This window comes from Triturus cristatus, chromosome 3_2 (genome assembly GCF_964204655.1).
Source record: "Triturus cristatus chromosome 3_2, aTriCri1.1, whole genome shotgun sequence".
Classification (NCBI taxonomy): Eukaryota; Metazoa; Chordata; class Amphibia; order Caudata; family Salamandridae; genus Triturus; species Triturus cristatus.
The window spans coordinates 103,982,127-103,995,925 of NC_140584.1; the positions used below are offsets into that span (position 1 = coordinate 103,982,127).

The 13,799-nt window shown below is 39.6% G+C and overlaps 1 protein-coding gene across 1 annotated transcript in view; it reads right to left on the reverse strand.

Annotated features, from left to right (window-relative positions):
- Positions 1–13,799, reverse strand: part of MGAT5 (alpha-1,6-mannosylglycoprotein 6-beta-N-acetylglucosaminyltransferase) — a 603,388-nt gene that overhangs the window by 251,803 nt on the left and 337,786 nt on the right. Inside the window, exon 6 of the mRNA XM_085647328.1 lies at positions 3,808–3,879. Within this exon, the coding sequence (XP_085503454.1) occupies positions 3,808–3,879 (72 nt within the window). The remainder of the gene's footprint in view (positions 1–3,807; positions 3,880–13,799) is intronic.

A 13,799-nucleotide genomic window follows, 5' to 3' on the forward strand; every position in this document is an offset into this window, starting at 1 on the left:
CACAATTGGCATATTTAGTTTACTTGCAACTCCCTTGGAAAGGGACCAGGACCTGTAACCTAAACGCTATTAGTGGGTTTGCAGCACTCATTGTGCCACCACACAAGTAGCCTATCAAACCGGTCTCAGGCCTTCCATTGCAGAAATTTATGACAGAATTCTGCATGCGTTTTTCACCTATGCCTTACGAGCTTTGCCATTTGAAAGAAAGCGTCTTTAGTGCACATTTGTTCTGCACGCAAGTCATTTAACAACTTGCCTTAGGGGGGCGCTGGATATTGGAACAGTTTAATTTACTATTCCAACTCAAGTCTGTGCAACAGTAGGGAAGTTGTTGGACATTAATTACAACACCACTCCACCACTGTGCCCCCCTAAAGCAAGTTAGTGTAATGACTTGCGTGCATAACAATGCGTGAGGAAGACGCCCTCGTGTTGCCGGCGCTGTGAAGGCACAGTGTGATTCTGGCTTCGTCCAAAGGACTTTCCGGTGTGCAGTTTACTGTCACTGCGACTTGGCATGTAAAACCACTTGCAAGCCTTAAACCACCCTTTTATTACATATAAGTCAACCATAAGGTAGGCCCTATGAGCAGGGTGCTGCTCCTCTCATAGGCTAGCATTGGGAATTCCTTAATATACCTTTGATCTGTAATTCCTGACCAGAAAGGAACAGCTGCATCATGTTTTATATAATTGGAATGGCAATGATAAATCCTCTTTAATGGTAAAGCTGGATTTAACATCACTATTTAATAAATGCCACTTTTAGAAAGTGGGCATTGCTCTGCTTTTACTGCTCTTTGTGCCTGCAGCCTGTCCCCAATACCCGTCTGGGGTGGTTGACAGCTACACTTGCTGCATTCCCTCTAGACAGCCACAAACACAGGAAAGGTGGCTGTGACAGAGGACTCATACACATTCATCTGCATTCTGATAGTTCTTCCTGGGCAGCAAGAGAGGGGCAGCTGACAAGTGAACAGTCAAACAAAGGAAGGCAATTTGAATTCAATAGGAATATGGGGCATGCTCAAACCGTATCCATTAAGCAATGCAAGACTCAAGTATGTTGGGCATTGAGAAATCTTAAACAGGATCCAGAAAATGACTTGTTCATAACCAAAGTGAGAGAAGCGTGGAAAACCCTAAGAAAAGAATTGGTTTGGCAAAGAAGCAGCAGGAAAAAGCCTATGGATCCATGCTTCTTTATGCAAGAAGAGATATAAATTCTACTATTTTCTGGGGGATAGTCAATCAAGTAGGGAAAGGTGGACTAATAGCAAATAACGCTATTATCTCAGAATCTACCTGGGCTTTGTTTCTCAGCGCAAAGTACTCCATAAATAAAACTAAAGAATGTGACTTAAATGGTGGAGAAAAATTGAGTTAATATGCAAATAGTTAAGAGGGAAAAATTGTATTATATCAGTCGGAGGATCACGAACAGGAAATTCAGTGTCCATGCTGGCCCTGCAAATAGCTAATAACCTGCAAAAAAGTCACAAAGACAGCACTCCTGGCTCTATTGGCCTCACACAAGCATTATTCAAGAAAGAAATTGAGTTCTGGTCAGAAAACCTTGTACAATTGTATAATTTTTAATTGGCAAATGAGATGATACCAGACTCATGGGTGGGACTATTATACACCCAATTGATGAAGAGGGTGATAAAGCTGCTCCTGAAAATTACCATTTAATCACCTTCCTAAATAATGAGGCCAAGCATTTTGCATCCCTTCAGCTAAAAGATCTAAAGGAGTGGGCTAATTCAGCTGAGGTAACTTCTCTGGATCAAAGAGAATTTTTTCAGGATGCAGGGAGAGTTACTATCCTTCTAGTCCTCTCATTCCTCATTGACAAAGCACTGGTGACGAAAAGCTTTCTGTGCTTAACATTTGTAGATTTATAGATCAGATTTTTATAGTGTGCCCCAAGACAGACTATGGCTCAAATTGGTCAACTAGGGGAAACCTGAAGATCTACTTCAAACGATACAACATTTATATTGCAATAGCTATTTCAGATTGAAAATAGGAGATGGGAAATTTGTACCACGCAAAATAAAACATCTACAGGGCTTAATTGTGTAAGGTTGTGTGCTTGTCCCACTTCTATTTAATGTACACATATCAGATCTTAAAATTGCAGTGGATCAAACGGATTCACACCCAGCAAAGTTGGGCGGCAAACTGATATCTCATCCACTGTGTGCCGATAATGTGGTCCTAGTAAATAAAACTCAAATTGGACTACAAAGACTTCTTACCCAACTATGCGTGTACACTAGTATCAACAATCTGGAGATCAATTTACGTAAAATTAAAACAAAGAAAATGAATAGAAAGATTAAAACTGTGCTTAGTTTCTGCAAAATAAGTTGGGGATAAAGTTTCAGATTACAACTATCTGGGTGTGTCCACAGATGCTTGAGGACCAATTATGTCTCATCAGCAGCACTTGAGGGCAAAGGCATGTGCTTTAACCTCAGCTTTTATCAGTCTTTACAAATTGCTGAAAGGTCCCATATTAACTCCGATGTTAAAAGTCATGGATGCAAAAATAATTTTCACAATCAGTTATGGCAGTGAAGTACTTTGAGGGCGCAATGCACACACTCTGGATAAATCGTGACAAGTTGTTACAAAATATTATTCCGATAACCCATAGCAATGTAACCTGCACATGTTCGCTTGGAGTTTGGAATTGTAAATCAAGAAATTGCACACCAAGGAGCTTTCCTTAAATGCTGCTTCTAGGTCAATAAAAGACCAGTGCCTGAACAAACTGCTATTGATCGAACAAGCCAGCAGCATTCTAATTCTTCCCACACGTCAATGTATGGAAGGAGCTTATGGTATGCACCAGTCACTTTAACAACTTAAAAAAAATTGCTTAATAAAAATATGAGAATATTATCACGCTGTGAGGACTTAGTTATTGAAAAAATGCTCACTTGCCTGGATGGTAATGAATAGTTATGCAACTTTGCACGTTCAAGCAAATTTCGCGTCAAATTTTTTTTCGAACTTCATAAAGCATAAACAACTACTATATCCCCTCGGCAGTCTGCCCACACTTGATCATGAAATTAAGAACAAATTAGCAGAAAGAAGGAAAATGTGCATACTATGTAAAAAAATATCAATGCAAACTTTATTTCACTAGGTCTGCATTTTAATACCGATATGTAGAAGGTTACTTAGGTGATGTTTTAATCAAAGTATTATACAAACATGTGGACAGGCTATAATTAGAAGTTTAAATCAAATCAAAAGTACTCTATTTTAAATGTTTGTTTTAGAAAATGTATGATGTTAATGGAAAAGAAAGCAATGTTGTGAGTGCTAACTTATATTTTCCTACGTTTTTAGCTGTGCTACTGTAAAAAACGAACGAAATTTACTATTTTGAGTTTACTGAGCTAAATATAACTTGTGTCCATGCGTGCACAGCTTATGACTTAACATATGACATCACTCATTTGAACCCTAGGGTCATGCTCAATGACATCACCGATGACATATAAAATATATGTTACTACTGAATAAGATGCGTGGGAGAATGCATCAGAATTGGTTGCAAATGAGGTGGTTAGTCTCATCAATAATAGTACGAAAAAAGGCAGAACATGTATCTGCAATGCAGGTACAGAATTATTTTATATCATAAAACATCTATAGTATGACATCAGAATCAATCAATCAGAACATTGAACCAAAATGCCCCAGATTCCAAGGTGGGATGGAGCCATTTTCTGCAATTATGTATACTTCCTGCAAAAAAAACTAGAAATACTTTTCCCATACCAGGTTCTTCTGATCCGTCTCCTCGTTAAAATTTCTTGTTCTCCATGGCAGGCGAGGACACCAGTTTTCAACCTTTAGAAAATGAAAAAGTAAGACATTCAAAATAACATAAGTATCAGTACCTTTTTACCACCTAAAATACATTAGTTGTTTTATTTTTGACATCAAAGTAAAACATTATGCTGCACTATCGTACTGTGTACAATAGTACAAGAATAATACAAGTCCAGCTAAATATGAAAACAGACAGTTTTGTCTTTTATCAGAAAGCTGTGGTAAATACAATTTAAAGAAAATAAAAACAGAAACAATTTCTGAAAACGAAACAAAAAGTGGGGTTGCCAATCTGAAATAATTGTGAGATATAGTCAATGGCTTAACACCACTTTCGACTGATTCTTTGAACCTTGAGCGAATAAATTCAATGCGTCTACATAACACAAGATATTGTATTTCTTTTCAGAAGAATACTAGCGCCTTCCTACGCCGCATATTCTAGTCACCATCTGTCTTCATAATCAGCATTCTACTTTTGCTGGGAGCACAACAAAGCTTCTGCGTCTGTACTACCTAAAGGACACTGCAATCAATATAGTGCAGTAAAAGCTAATAGATTTTTTTTTTTAGAAGGGCATTCTTGTTAAAGAGGTATTTGACTTCATTACATACATTTTTTCGTAAAAAGAAAAACGACAGTGCCTATCTTCGAAGGCAATTAGCAATCCTCCCACTTCACTGCTCTTCGAACACAATAGGAAAGACCCAAACTGATGGTTTTTATCAGCACCCGGTTCACACATGAGGACAATAAACATGCAAACTCCTCAGTCAGTGCCATTAATGTTGACGATATTTTAACTAAGAGTGGAGCCTTGAGTGGGCCGGGTCCTGCCTGTGCTCAGCACTGGCAGTTCATAAAAGCAGGTGCTGAGACAGGTCCCTATCAGGCTCTCCAATTTCGCCCTCACCTTCAGGGTGAAGAAAAAAAACCTAACTCTGCAGCAGTACCACCCTTCACTCCCTAACTTCATATAGACTCGTTATAGTACTTTCAGTCTCATCATTTCAGAACAGAAGCATTTTCAATATTATATAAAACAAAGCCATAATTGTTGCTTATGAATCCTATGCAACTAATAACTATTGGCAAAGCCAATAGTCCTTGCTTGCTGTAGGTGCAATGTTACGTGCAGTGCTTTAAATGGGCCGGTACTCACCGGTACGGAGTACCGGCACTTCCGATTTTTTTTGCCCTCAGTACCTGCACTTCTCTAGTAGCCAGGGAGAGTACCGGTACCCTGATCCACAGCACGGCAGGCGCAGGTTAGGTTTCTCCTCCAGGGCAGATTTCGCTCTGCTTCAGAGGAGCATGTCATTATGTGTAATGGGTTAATCAGTTTTATTGCCATAAACGCATTTCTCGTGTGTTTTGACATGTGCTGCAACTGTTACAGAAGTCATTAGGTACAATCATATATTGCTCTTCACCCCGCCCCTAGACCCGCCCACTTGCCACGCCTCTATTCTAATGAGTACCTGCACTTATTTTTTCCCATTTAAAGCACTGGTTACTTGTATTATATATCTGGATGCAATGACAGAAGCAGCAGAATACCAGTCGGGGAGTAAACAATGCTAAGCACAGATGTTTAGCTTATATATTTTAAACCACACCTTTAATAACATCAGCCATGCCCCTTTGAGAGACCCACCCCCCCAGTTGTTTCATCCCACTTAAAGCCCGGCCAAAGATATTAAAACAATTGTACAATCTAATACAGTATAATTAAAAGTCTTTATGGAAGACTGCAAGTAACTTACAGTTTGTCTTAAAAATATTTTATACGAGATGTGGTTGGGAGGGATAGATCACAATCTTAATTAAAAAGTACAATGTTAAACTACTAAAGTTGTGGGTGGGGTGTTTTGAAATAAATGTAAATACTATCTGCAGTTAAAAAAGTTGCTAAGTCTCAGTGAAAAAGTTAACTGGGTTAACGAAACGCGTTGGTTGGTCTGTGTTTGCGGAATTTGCAGACTTTGAAAATGATTCAAGAATACATTAATTATGGATTTATAAATGCTGGAGTGCGACCCTATTTTCCTTCGTTGTGAAGACATTGTGGCATATATATATATATATATATAGTCAATTATCAGTAAATTATATGTTTGCATTGTTTACAATCACAATGCCTAAAAATGGTTAACATCACCTTCAGGCTGGGTCTCAAAAGTGTCAGACAGCACATATGAGGGGCCAAAAGCATAGGGTTCAATGTCACCACAGGTTAAAAAAAAAATCTGTAGGCGATAAAACAGGGACCTTACGACACACCATGAGCTGGAGCTTGATGAGCAATGGCATTAAGTAACAAGGGCTTGAATGAAGCATGCCACACGTAGCATTGGACTAGAATATGTGCATCGAAATGAGGGAGGCTTTGGCATGTAGCCAATGAGAGAACAGTTGGCAACAAAATACTCGGTTTTAAAAGATGAAAATTCAGAAGTAAAAAGTAAACTATATAGAGGATGATTTAAGCTAATTTGAAAATTGGAAAATGAATTTGAAACAATGGGAAAAAACCAAAAAAGGAATTAGTAGAAAGACTACATACATTAAGACGATAGAATTGCTATGGGCTCCCTCACTGCGGTTCAGTGTTCTGATGTCTATTAATGTAATAGATAAATATATAATAGGTTCAACATAAAGTAGTGCATATAACGAATTTGTCCTATGTGTATTGCATAAATGGCATGGTATTTTATATTTTCAAAGTGGGCAAAGATTCTGATATAAAATGTTCAATGGTCCATATGATTATATGCAAAAATGCATTCACATCTGTACTTATGTCATGATACGAGGCGAGGCTAAACAGAGCAAGTGACTGTGATAATTGACATTTATTAAGGATTCAAATTACGTTGTAAGGCTCTCGCTGTCTAATGCATTGAATGAGAGGCAATAATTTAAAAGAGGGGATGGAGGGCTTAGATGTAGGACACATCGAAGACCAGAAAGGCACTCCTAGAGGAGGCTCATGAGTGGCCAATCCCGACATGCATTAAATATTAGCCAATAATGAATGCCATTTGAAGGTTTACGTCAACCCTGTTGAATAATTTTAAAACTGTAGATGTAACAATATTCTTTAAACATCAACATTTTAGTGATGTTGCCCTCTCTGAGGGGCAGTGTTTCTTCAGATATCACCCAAAGGAAGTCTAATGCACTGTGTTGTTGAAATAAGAAGTGGTTCACTAAGGGAGCATGCTCCAGCTTACATAGAATTCTTCTTTTATATTGCAGGATTCTAGCTTTGACTTTTTGTGTGGTATGACTAATGTAAAGGAGATTTGTATATGTGAATAAATATTGTTCAAAACAGTACATCGAAATCTGAATGTGAAATATATATTTTTAAGTGCCATCTTAAACAGTTAACTATAAATCAAGTTGACTGCCATCAAGAGTCACCAGTCGCCATTTTGCTTTCCTACACACGCCTAATGATATTACACAGAATGGGGGCAGTACTGCTGCTGGAGGTGGCACACTTGGTAACATTCTATGCTCACTGCTGCCCAAGACTTCTCGGAATCTGCTTCAGATATATATATATATATATATATATATATATATATATATATATATATATATTCACTGAAAAAACCATAGGTTTCACACATGTTATAGTTAGCTGGACATTTCACTCATAAAAAACCAATGAAATTCCCCCGTTATAGTTAGTGCAGGCAACTATAACTCAAGCGACCGCAATCCTCTGCTGATGACGTCAGATATTACATCACTGTATTTAGACACTTATTTACCCATGTCTTCTTCCATTAATCTTTAGCTATACATATATTACAAATATTTATTTTTCATAAAGACACATATGTCATCAGTGATGTAATATCTGACATCATCAGCAGAGGATTGCGGTCGCGTGAGTTATAGTTGCCTGCACTAACTATAACGGGGGAATTTCACTGGTTTTTTATGAGTGAAATGTCCAGCTAACTATAACATGTGTGAAACCTATGGTTTTTTCAGTGAATTTGCAAGGTTATTTAAATGCTAATTCCTAACTATAACGTGTGTGAAACCTATGGTTTTTTCAGTGAATTTGTACGTTTTTTTAAATGCTCATTTTTTTGGGAGATTTTTGGTAAACCTATGTATAAAATAATATATGTACTATATCCTGCATTATGGAATGGTTAATTTTTTTTTTTATGCATTTTTTTCAGTGCGCGTACGGTAAGCTGACGCTACGCGCTCCGTACGTCATAAGTACGGTGCGCTTACGTGATACGTACGTGACGTACGCGTACACGCGGAAGCAACGTCGCGGTTACGCAGGGGCGTGTAATGCGCATGCGCGAGTGCGTCTTACGTACGCGCTCCGTAAGCGCTCCGTAAGCGTCACGTTTGCGCATGCGTACTTGTTTCCGAGCGCGTACCGTAAGCTTACGGAGCGCGCACGGTAGGTCATGTGATCCACAAAGAACACTTTTCATTGGTTGAAACTACTTTCAGTTCCAGAAACTTCCCACACCACACCTCATTACTGCTTGAGATCCCCTAGGAGAAGGAGCTGAATTGACATTGAGATACAATGGCAGAACAGCAGACCTCTTCTGAGAGTGAGGCTAGCAGCACCACCATCATCCAGAGAAGGAGGAAACAAAAGAATTCTTTTGTATGGGAGTATTTTACTTTTCCAGAGGGGGAGAAAAAGGTCAATGCTCCATTGGTCACTTGCACACTTTGTGACCGTGTTTTATCTAGAGGAAATCCAAGGAAGAAGTATTCCTTTGGAAATCACTCTATGATGAGACACCTTAGGGATAGACATCCCAGGACCTTTGCTCGACATACTGGAGAAAACTCTTCAGTAAGTCACCAGAGCCCAACCTCAGAAGCTCAGCCGAGTACATCATCGGCAGCTCAGCTGAGCCCTTCCTCTGAGGTGGGAGCATCACCTTCTTCTGCTCCTCTGGACGTTAACCCTCGATTTGGGAGGGTTGCAATGAGGTGTACAACGTGTTGTGGTCTTATTGTTTTTGGGGAGACCAGTGTTTCCCTTATTAACAATAAGATAGACCAGCACGTTTGTAGACGCTCATAATATTCCCATTCTTTCTTTCCTCCATCCCTGTATTAACCCAACGGCTCTTTTAAGAGCCAACCTTACCTCACAATTTTTTTAATTTTTTTTAAGCTTTCCTTTTTGAAAATTTTTTTTTGCCGTGCGCGTACGGTACGCGTAATTACGCGAAGTTCGCGGAATTTTTCCTCGCGGAATTTCTCAGTTTACGCCGTGCACGTACGCTGCGCGCATTTGGCGATTTTTTGAAAAAAAATTAAAATTAATTTTTTGACCTTGGGGGTCCTTCTGGGACCCCCTGACAAAGGCTAGGGGGTCAGGAACTGTCCACCCTGCCCCCTTTTCACGTTATCCACCTTGGTTTTTCACCCCCTCAGACTGCGAGAGACAAAATGGCGGCCGACACTTCCTGGTTTCGACCGATTCGAATGTTTACTGAGATCTAACAACCAATCAGAATCGCGCTCGCGCACGGCAGTGTGCGCATACGGTAAGCTTACGGTACGCGCTCGGAGCGCGCCTATAGATATATATATTGATTTACATGCCATTTTCTCAGGAAATACTAAACAGATTTACACAAGACCTTCAAAAGGCACATCCCTGACCCGAGGGCTACCTCTGCCAAATTTCAAGTAATTCTGTTCAGCCGTTCGGGCTGTAGCTCGGACTAAAGGTCCTATGGAAAAATGCATGGGGAAAACGCGTTTTGGGACCCCCCCTTTTTCTCAGCCCCCGCTTGACGAATCCCCCCGAGACTTTCAGGGTAGGAGCGGAGCGGAGCGCCCCACCTATTTTGAGAATTTCGCGAGGATTCGTCAATCGGCGCCAAAGTTATTCCAAATAGAATGTTGCGGATTTCCTATGGAAACACGGTCCTAACTATAACTATCCTAATTAATATATATATATATATATATATATATATATATATATATATATATATATATAATTAGGACGCTTCTTTGCTTGGATTGGAAAGGTTCGTATAGCATAACATATTAACTCACACAGACTATTGACCTCCACATGCAGTAGTGAGGAGACAAACAAGCACACAAAAAATAAAATATATGAAGAGGCCCTTGCTTAAGTAAGTTTATCGAGTGCGTGCTTTTGACATATTGCCTATTTACATCACTAACACAGGAACATTAGGGTAGAAAATAAGAATGCTCTGCAAGGTCGACATGTAATGCTCACTTGAAGAGCATATCTGATGGTCAGCCACTTCCTTTAAGGTTGGAAGCAGGGTTGGCAAGGCGGTTATGTTTTTCGATCAGCACTTCAAAATAAGACGCAGGTCAACTGGGAGTGGTAGTCATTGATATGCATGCAGTGTCGACTTGACTTTGAAAAGTAAGTGTGTGTTACGTTGAGCTTTCATTGGGGCAAAGGCATACTTGTAGCTTCCTCAACATTACCTTTTATAGAAAATCTGATAAAGTATTTACAGCAGAAGAACGCCTACATGAGCACATTATGAGGCACATTAGCACACAGGTGTGGGGAAAGCTGGACGGAGAATGCCCCAGCCATCAACCATAAATATTCGAATTAAATAAATCAGGCAAAATCTAGTTGAAATAATAGCTAATTATCATAACACACCAGGACTATTCGAAAATGTTATTAATATCAATAGTCACATTAAATGGATAACATTTTGCTATGCAGTTTCTTTTCATAGACTTGTTCAAATCATATTAACATAATCAAAAGACAAAATATTAATGGTCAACACCCTCAAACAGGTGCACCCAAATATTGTAAGAAGAGACCAGCTGAGGTGTCCTATGCCTTGTCTTGAGAACCATATTCTATATTTGCTCTAAGTATACATATTTAGTTTAACAGAGAATTTTACATTATGGCCATGGAATAGGAAGTTTTGATTGCATCATTTTTTTCATCGCTCGCTGGCAGTGGCGGCTGCCCCTGAGTAGCACAGGTGAGGCGGGGGGTTATAAAATAAATTAAAATGTGACTTACCTTGCTGCTGCCTCGCCTCGTCCTCTGAAGCAGGAGGCAAGGCTCCCCTAAGCCAATCACAACGCTGCAATGCTGCGTTTTGATTGGTCTGAGCGCCGTGGATCGGTGCTCAGACGGGGACAGGGAACCTGTGCATGTTCCTCACCAGCATAGGTAATGCAGCCTGGTGGGGAACATGTAAAATACGCATGACTGTTTGGCCGGCCCAAGATAGCCAGCCAAACCGTCATGCTCACTTAAGTGCCCACCATTCCTCCCCTTTCTGGCTGTGACAACAGCCAACCCCTGCCTTGCCCCGCCATGTAGAGCTGCATGACAAAGGGAAAATAAAATGATAACGTAGCGTTATCATTTTATTTTTCCTTTTCCACTGCAAAAAAAGCAGTGGGCGGCACTCCTCCATCTTAGCGGAGGAGCTGCCAATGCTCACTAATATCCTAGATGGGAAGATGCCCCCTCAGCTCAGCTCAGTCCCAAATTATGAATTCACACTGGTGGCTGATTTAGCCAGTACTGGCACCACAATAATGGCAATCTCAGTCTCCACAGTTAAACGAGACAGACTGGCCTATGGATGCCAGCTGAAGTTTTGTCCGTTTGCAGACACTTTTTGTAACCTTGCTGTATATAGCACACTACTTTGCATCTGCAAAACTGCACCAGCTTGTCAGGGTTAATTCCAGTGCTAACAGGCCACTAACTGGCACATGAATCAACAATGCCATTTGTGATTCCTTATTAGCAAAAAATAAGGATTCGCTAATAAGGAATAGCAAAAGGCTATGCATGTAGAAATCGCTTACAAAATAGCGATTTCTAAACATTCCTTAATTGCGACTCGCAAATTGCGAGTCGCAATTAAGGAATACCTCCCCATTTATTCCTATGGGCCTAGAGGCCCATAGGAATGAATGGGAAGACTTTCTCAATTTACGATTCTCAATTAGTGAATCGCAAATTGCTCATGCAATTTCAAGGGTGCCAGGGTGTCAAAAGGACACCCTGAAATCTGCATATGAGTTCATCTTGCACACACACATGCCCCAAGGGCATGTGTGTGTGTAAAATGGAACTTTGAAAAATGCACTTGCAAATTACCATGAAGTTCAACTTCATGGTAATTTGCTCCCCCTATTAGCGAAATCGCTAATATTTTCACTTTAATGCATTGCATTTAAGGAATCTCAATTTGAGATTCCTTAAATGCAACCGCAATTTAAGTAATCGCAATTTAGAGATTACTTAAATTGCGATTTTTGCATTTGGGAAATACCGGTCGCAAAGAGGCAGATTCTGAGAATCTGCCCGCTTGCGACCGGTTTTTCCTTTGATGCATGTGCCTGATAGTGGTTTAAGATGTACTTTATTAATTAAAAACATCCACATACCTACCAAAAAAGACAGCACTGAAGGGAAAGGTATTGGAGTGTGATATGAAACCACTGGCCGGCCATTTTAGCATCTACTGCTTTCAAAAGGACAATTAAAGAAGAGCATTTGAATGATTATTTTTGTTTATATATGTATATTTTTACATCTCAAAAATAAGTGTCAATTTAATTTGGGTGTTAAATGAGTTGCTTTTTCATTTTAGGATTAAGACAGAATAAAAATAATCTGGCGGATAAAATGGAGGAGTTTGGTTTACAGTAGCTAAAAAGCACAACTTGTACATACTCAAGTTCTTTCCGGGAGAGGTTCATAGAATATTCATGTCAATGGAAATCAATGACTGCTTGGCCTTGAAAACGTAATCATTGGGGCATAGCTGCGATGGAAAGAACTAGATGTTTCACAGCCAAATGAGAAAGGCTAAATAAATATACTTATGAAAGGACAGTTCATGGAGAGGCAACTCCCGTTCAATTTACATTGGCATGCCTCTGCAAAGGAGTAATACGTGAAATTCTGCAGGTATCCCTTTCAAAAAATTTAATCAAGTTGATAAATTAAATTTACAAACACAAAATAGGTGAGGGTGAATTCAGAAGAATGTGTTTTTCTAAAAATAAGGCCTGCCAAATATTCTCCACCTGAATTTCTATAAAGAATGTCATAGAGCGAAAAGCATGACATGGAATTTGGTGCTTGTGTGGTGCTTGCGCATGATAACCAAAATGGTGCTCTCATCTTGTAATACATCACTGAGTTTAAGATTATAGAGTGAAAAGGAGTAGGGCATAGAACTGGCAAGACCAAGAGGTCTTGGCTCTAAAAGGCTGAGATAGTTCATTTTCTAACGGTAAATGTGAGCCAAGTGGCATTTAGGTGTCTGGGTGAGTTCTAGTTGTGGGAGGGTTTTTATGATGGGGACGACCAAGAGCTCTGGAGCTGAGGCTGGAGACTGTGTAAGTCAACGGGCCATGACAGTGTTCAGATCATACGCGCATTCAATTATTGGCCTTTCTCCAGTGCACAAATACTGATGGTCACATACGTACCATATGTAATTAACAATTCTTTAAATATTTACAACAAAATCATTACTGTCACATATAAATCAAACTGCTTACAAGCACTCACATAGCCAATAGGTCAAGCTTCTTTTAGGCATATGTTTGTGTGATATGTCTGGATGCAATGGTAGAAATCGGGGGCACCTAAATAATGTTCAGGCCGCATTCCCAGTAGAATTGTAGTTCATATGTTTTAAGTCATGCCCTTAATGTCTTAGGACACATCCCTGTAAGAGCTCCCGCCACTTTTTTTCATCTCACTTAAAGCTCTTTTGTCCACAATAGACTTTTGACCAGAGATAGCTGAAAGCTGCTTTGAAGGCAAAAACGTAAAGTTGTTAAGTAGTAAAACTGTGGAGTCCTTGGAGCAAAATCTAAAACTTGTGGGGCAGAAAGAAGGAGTGATCATTTTCCACTA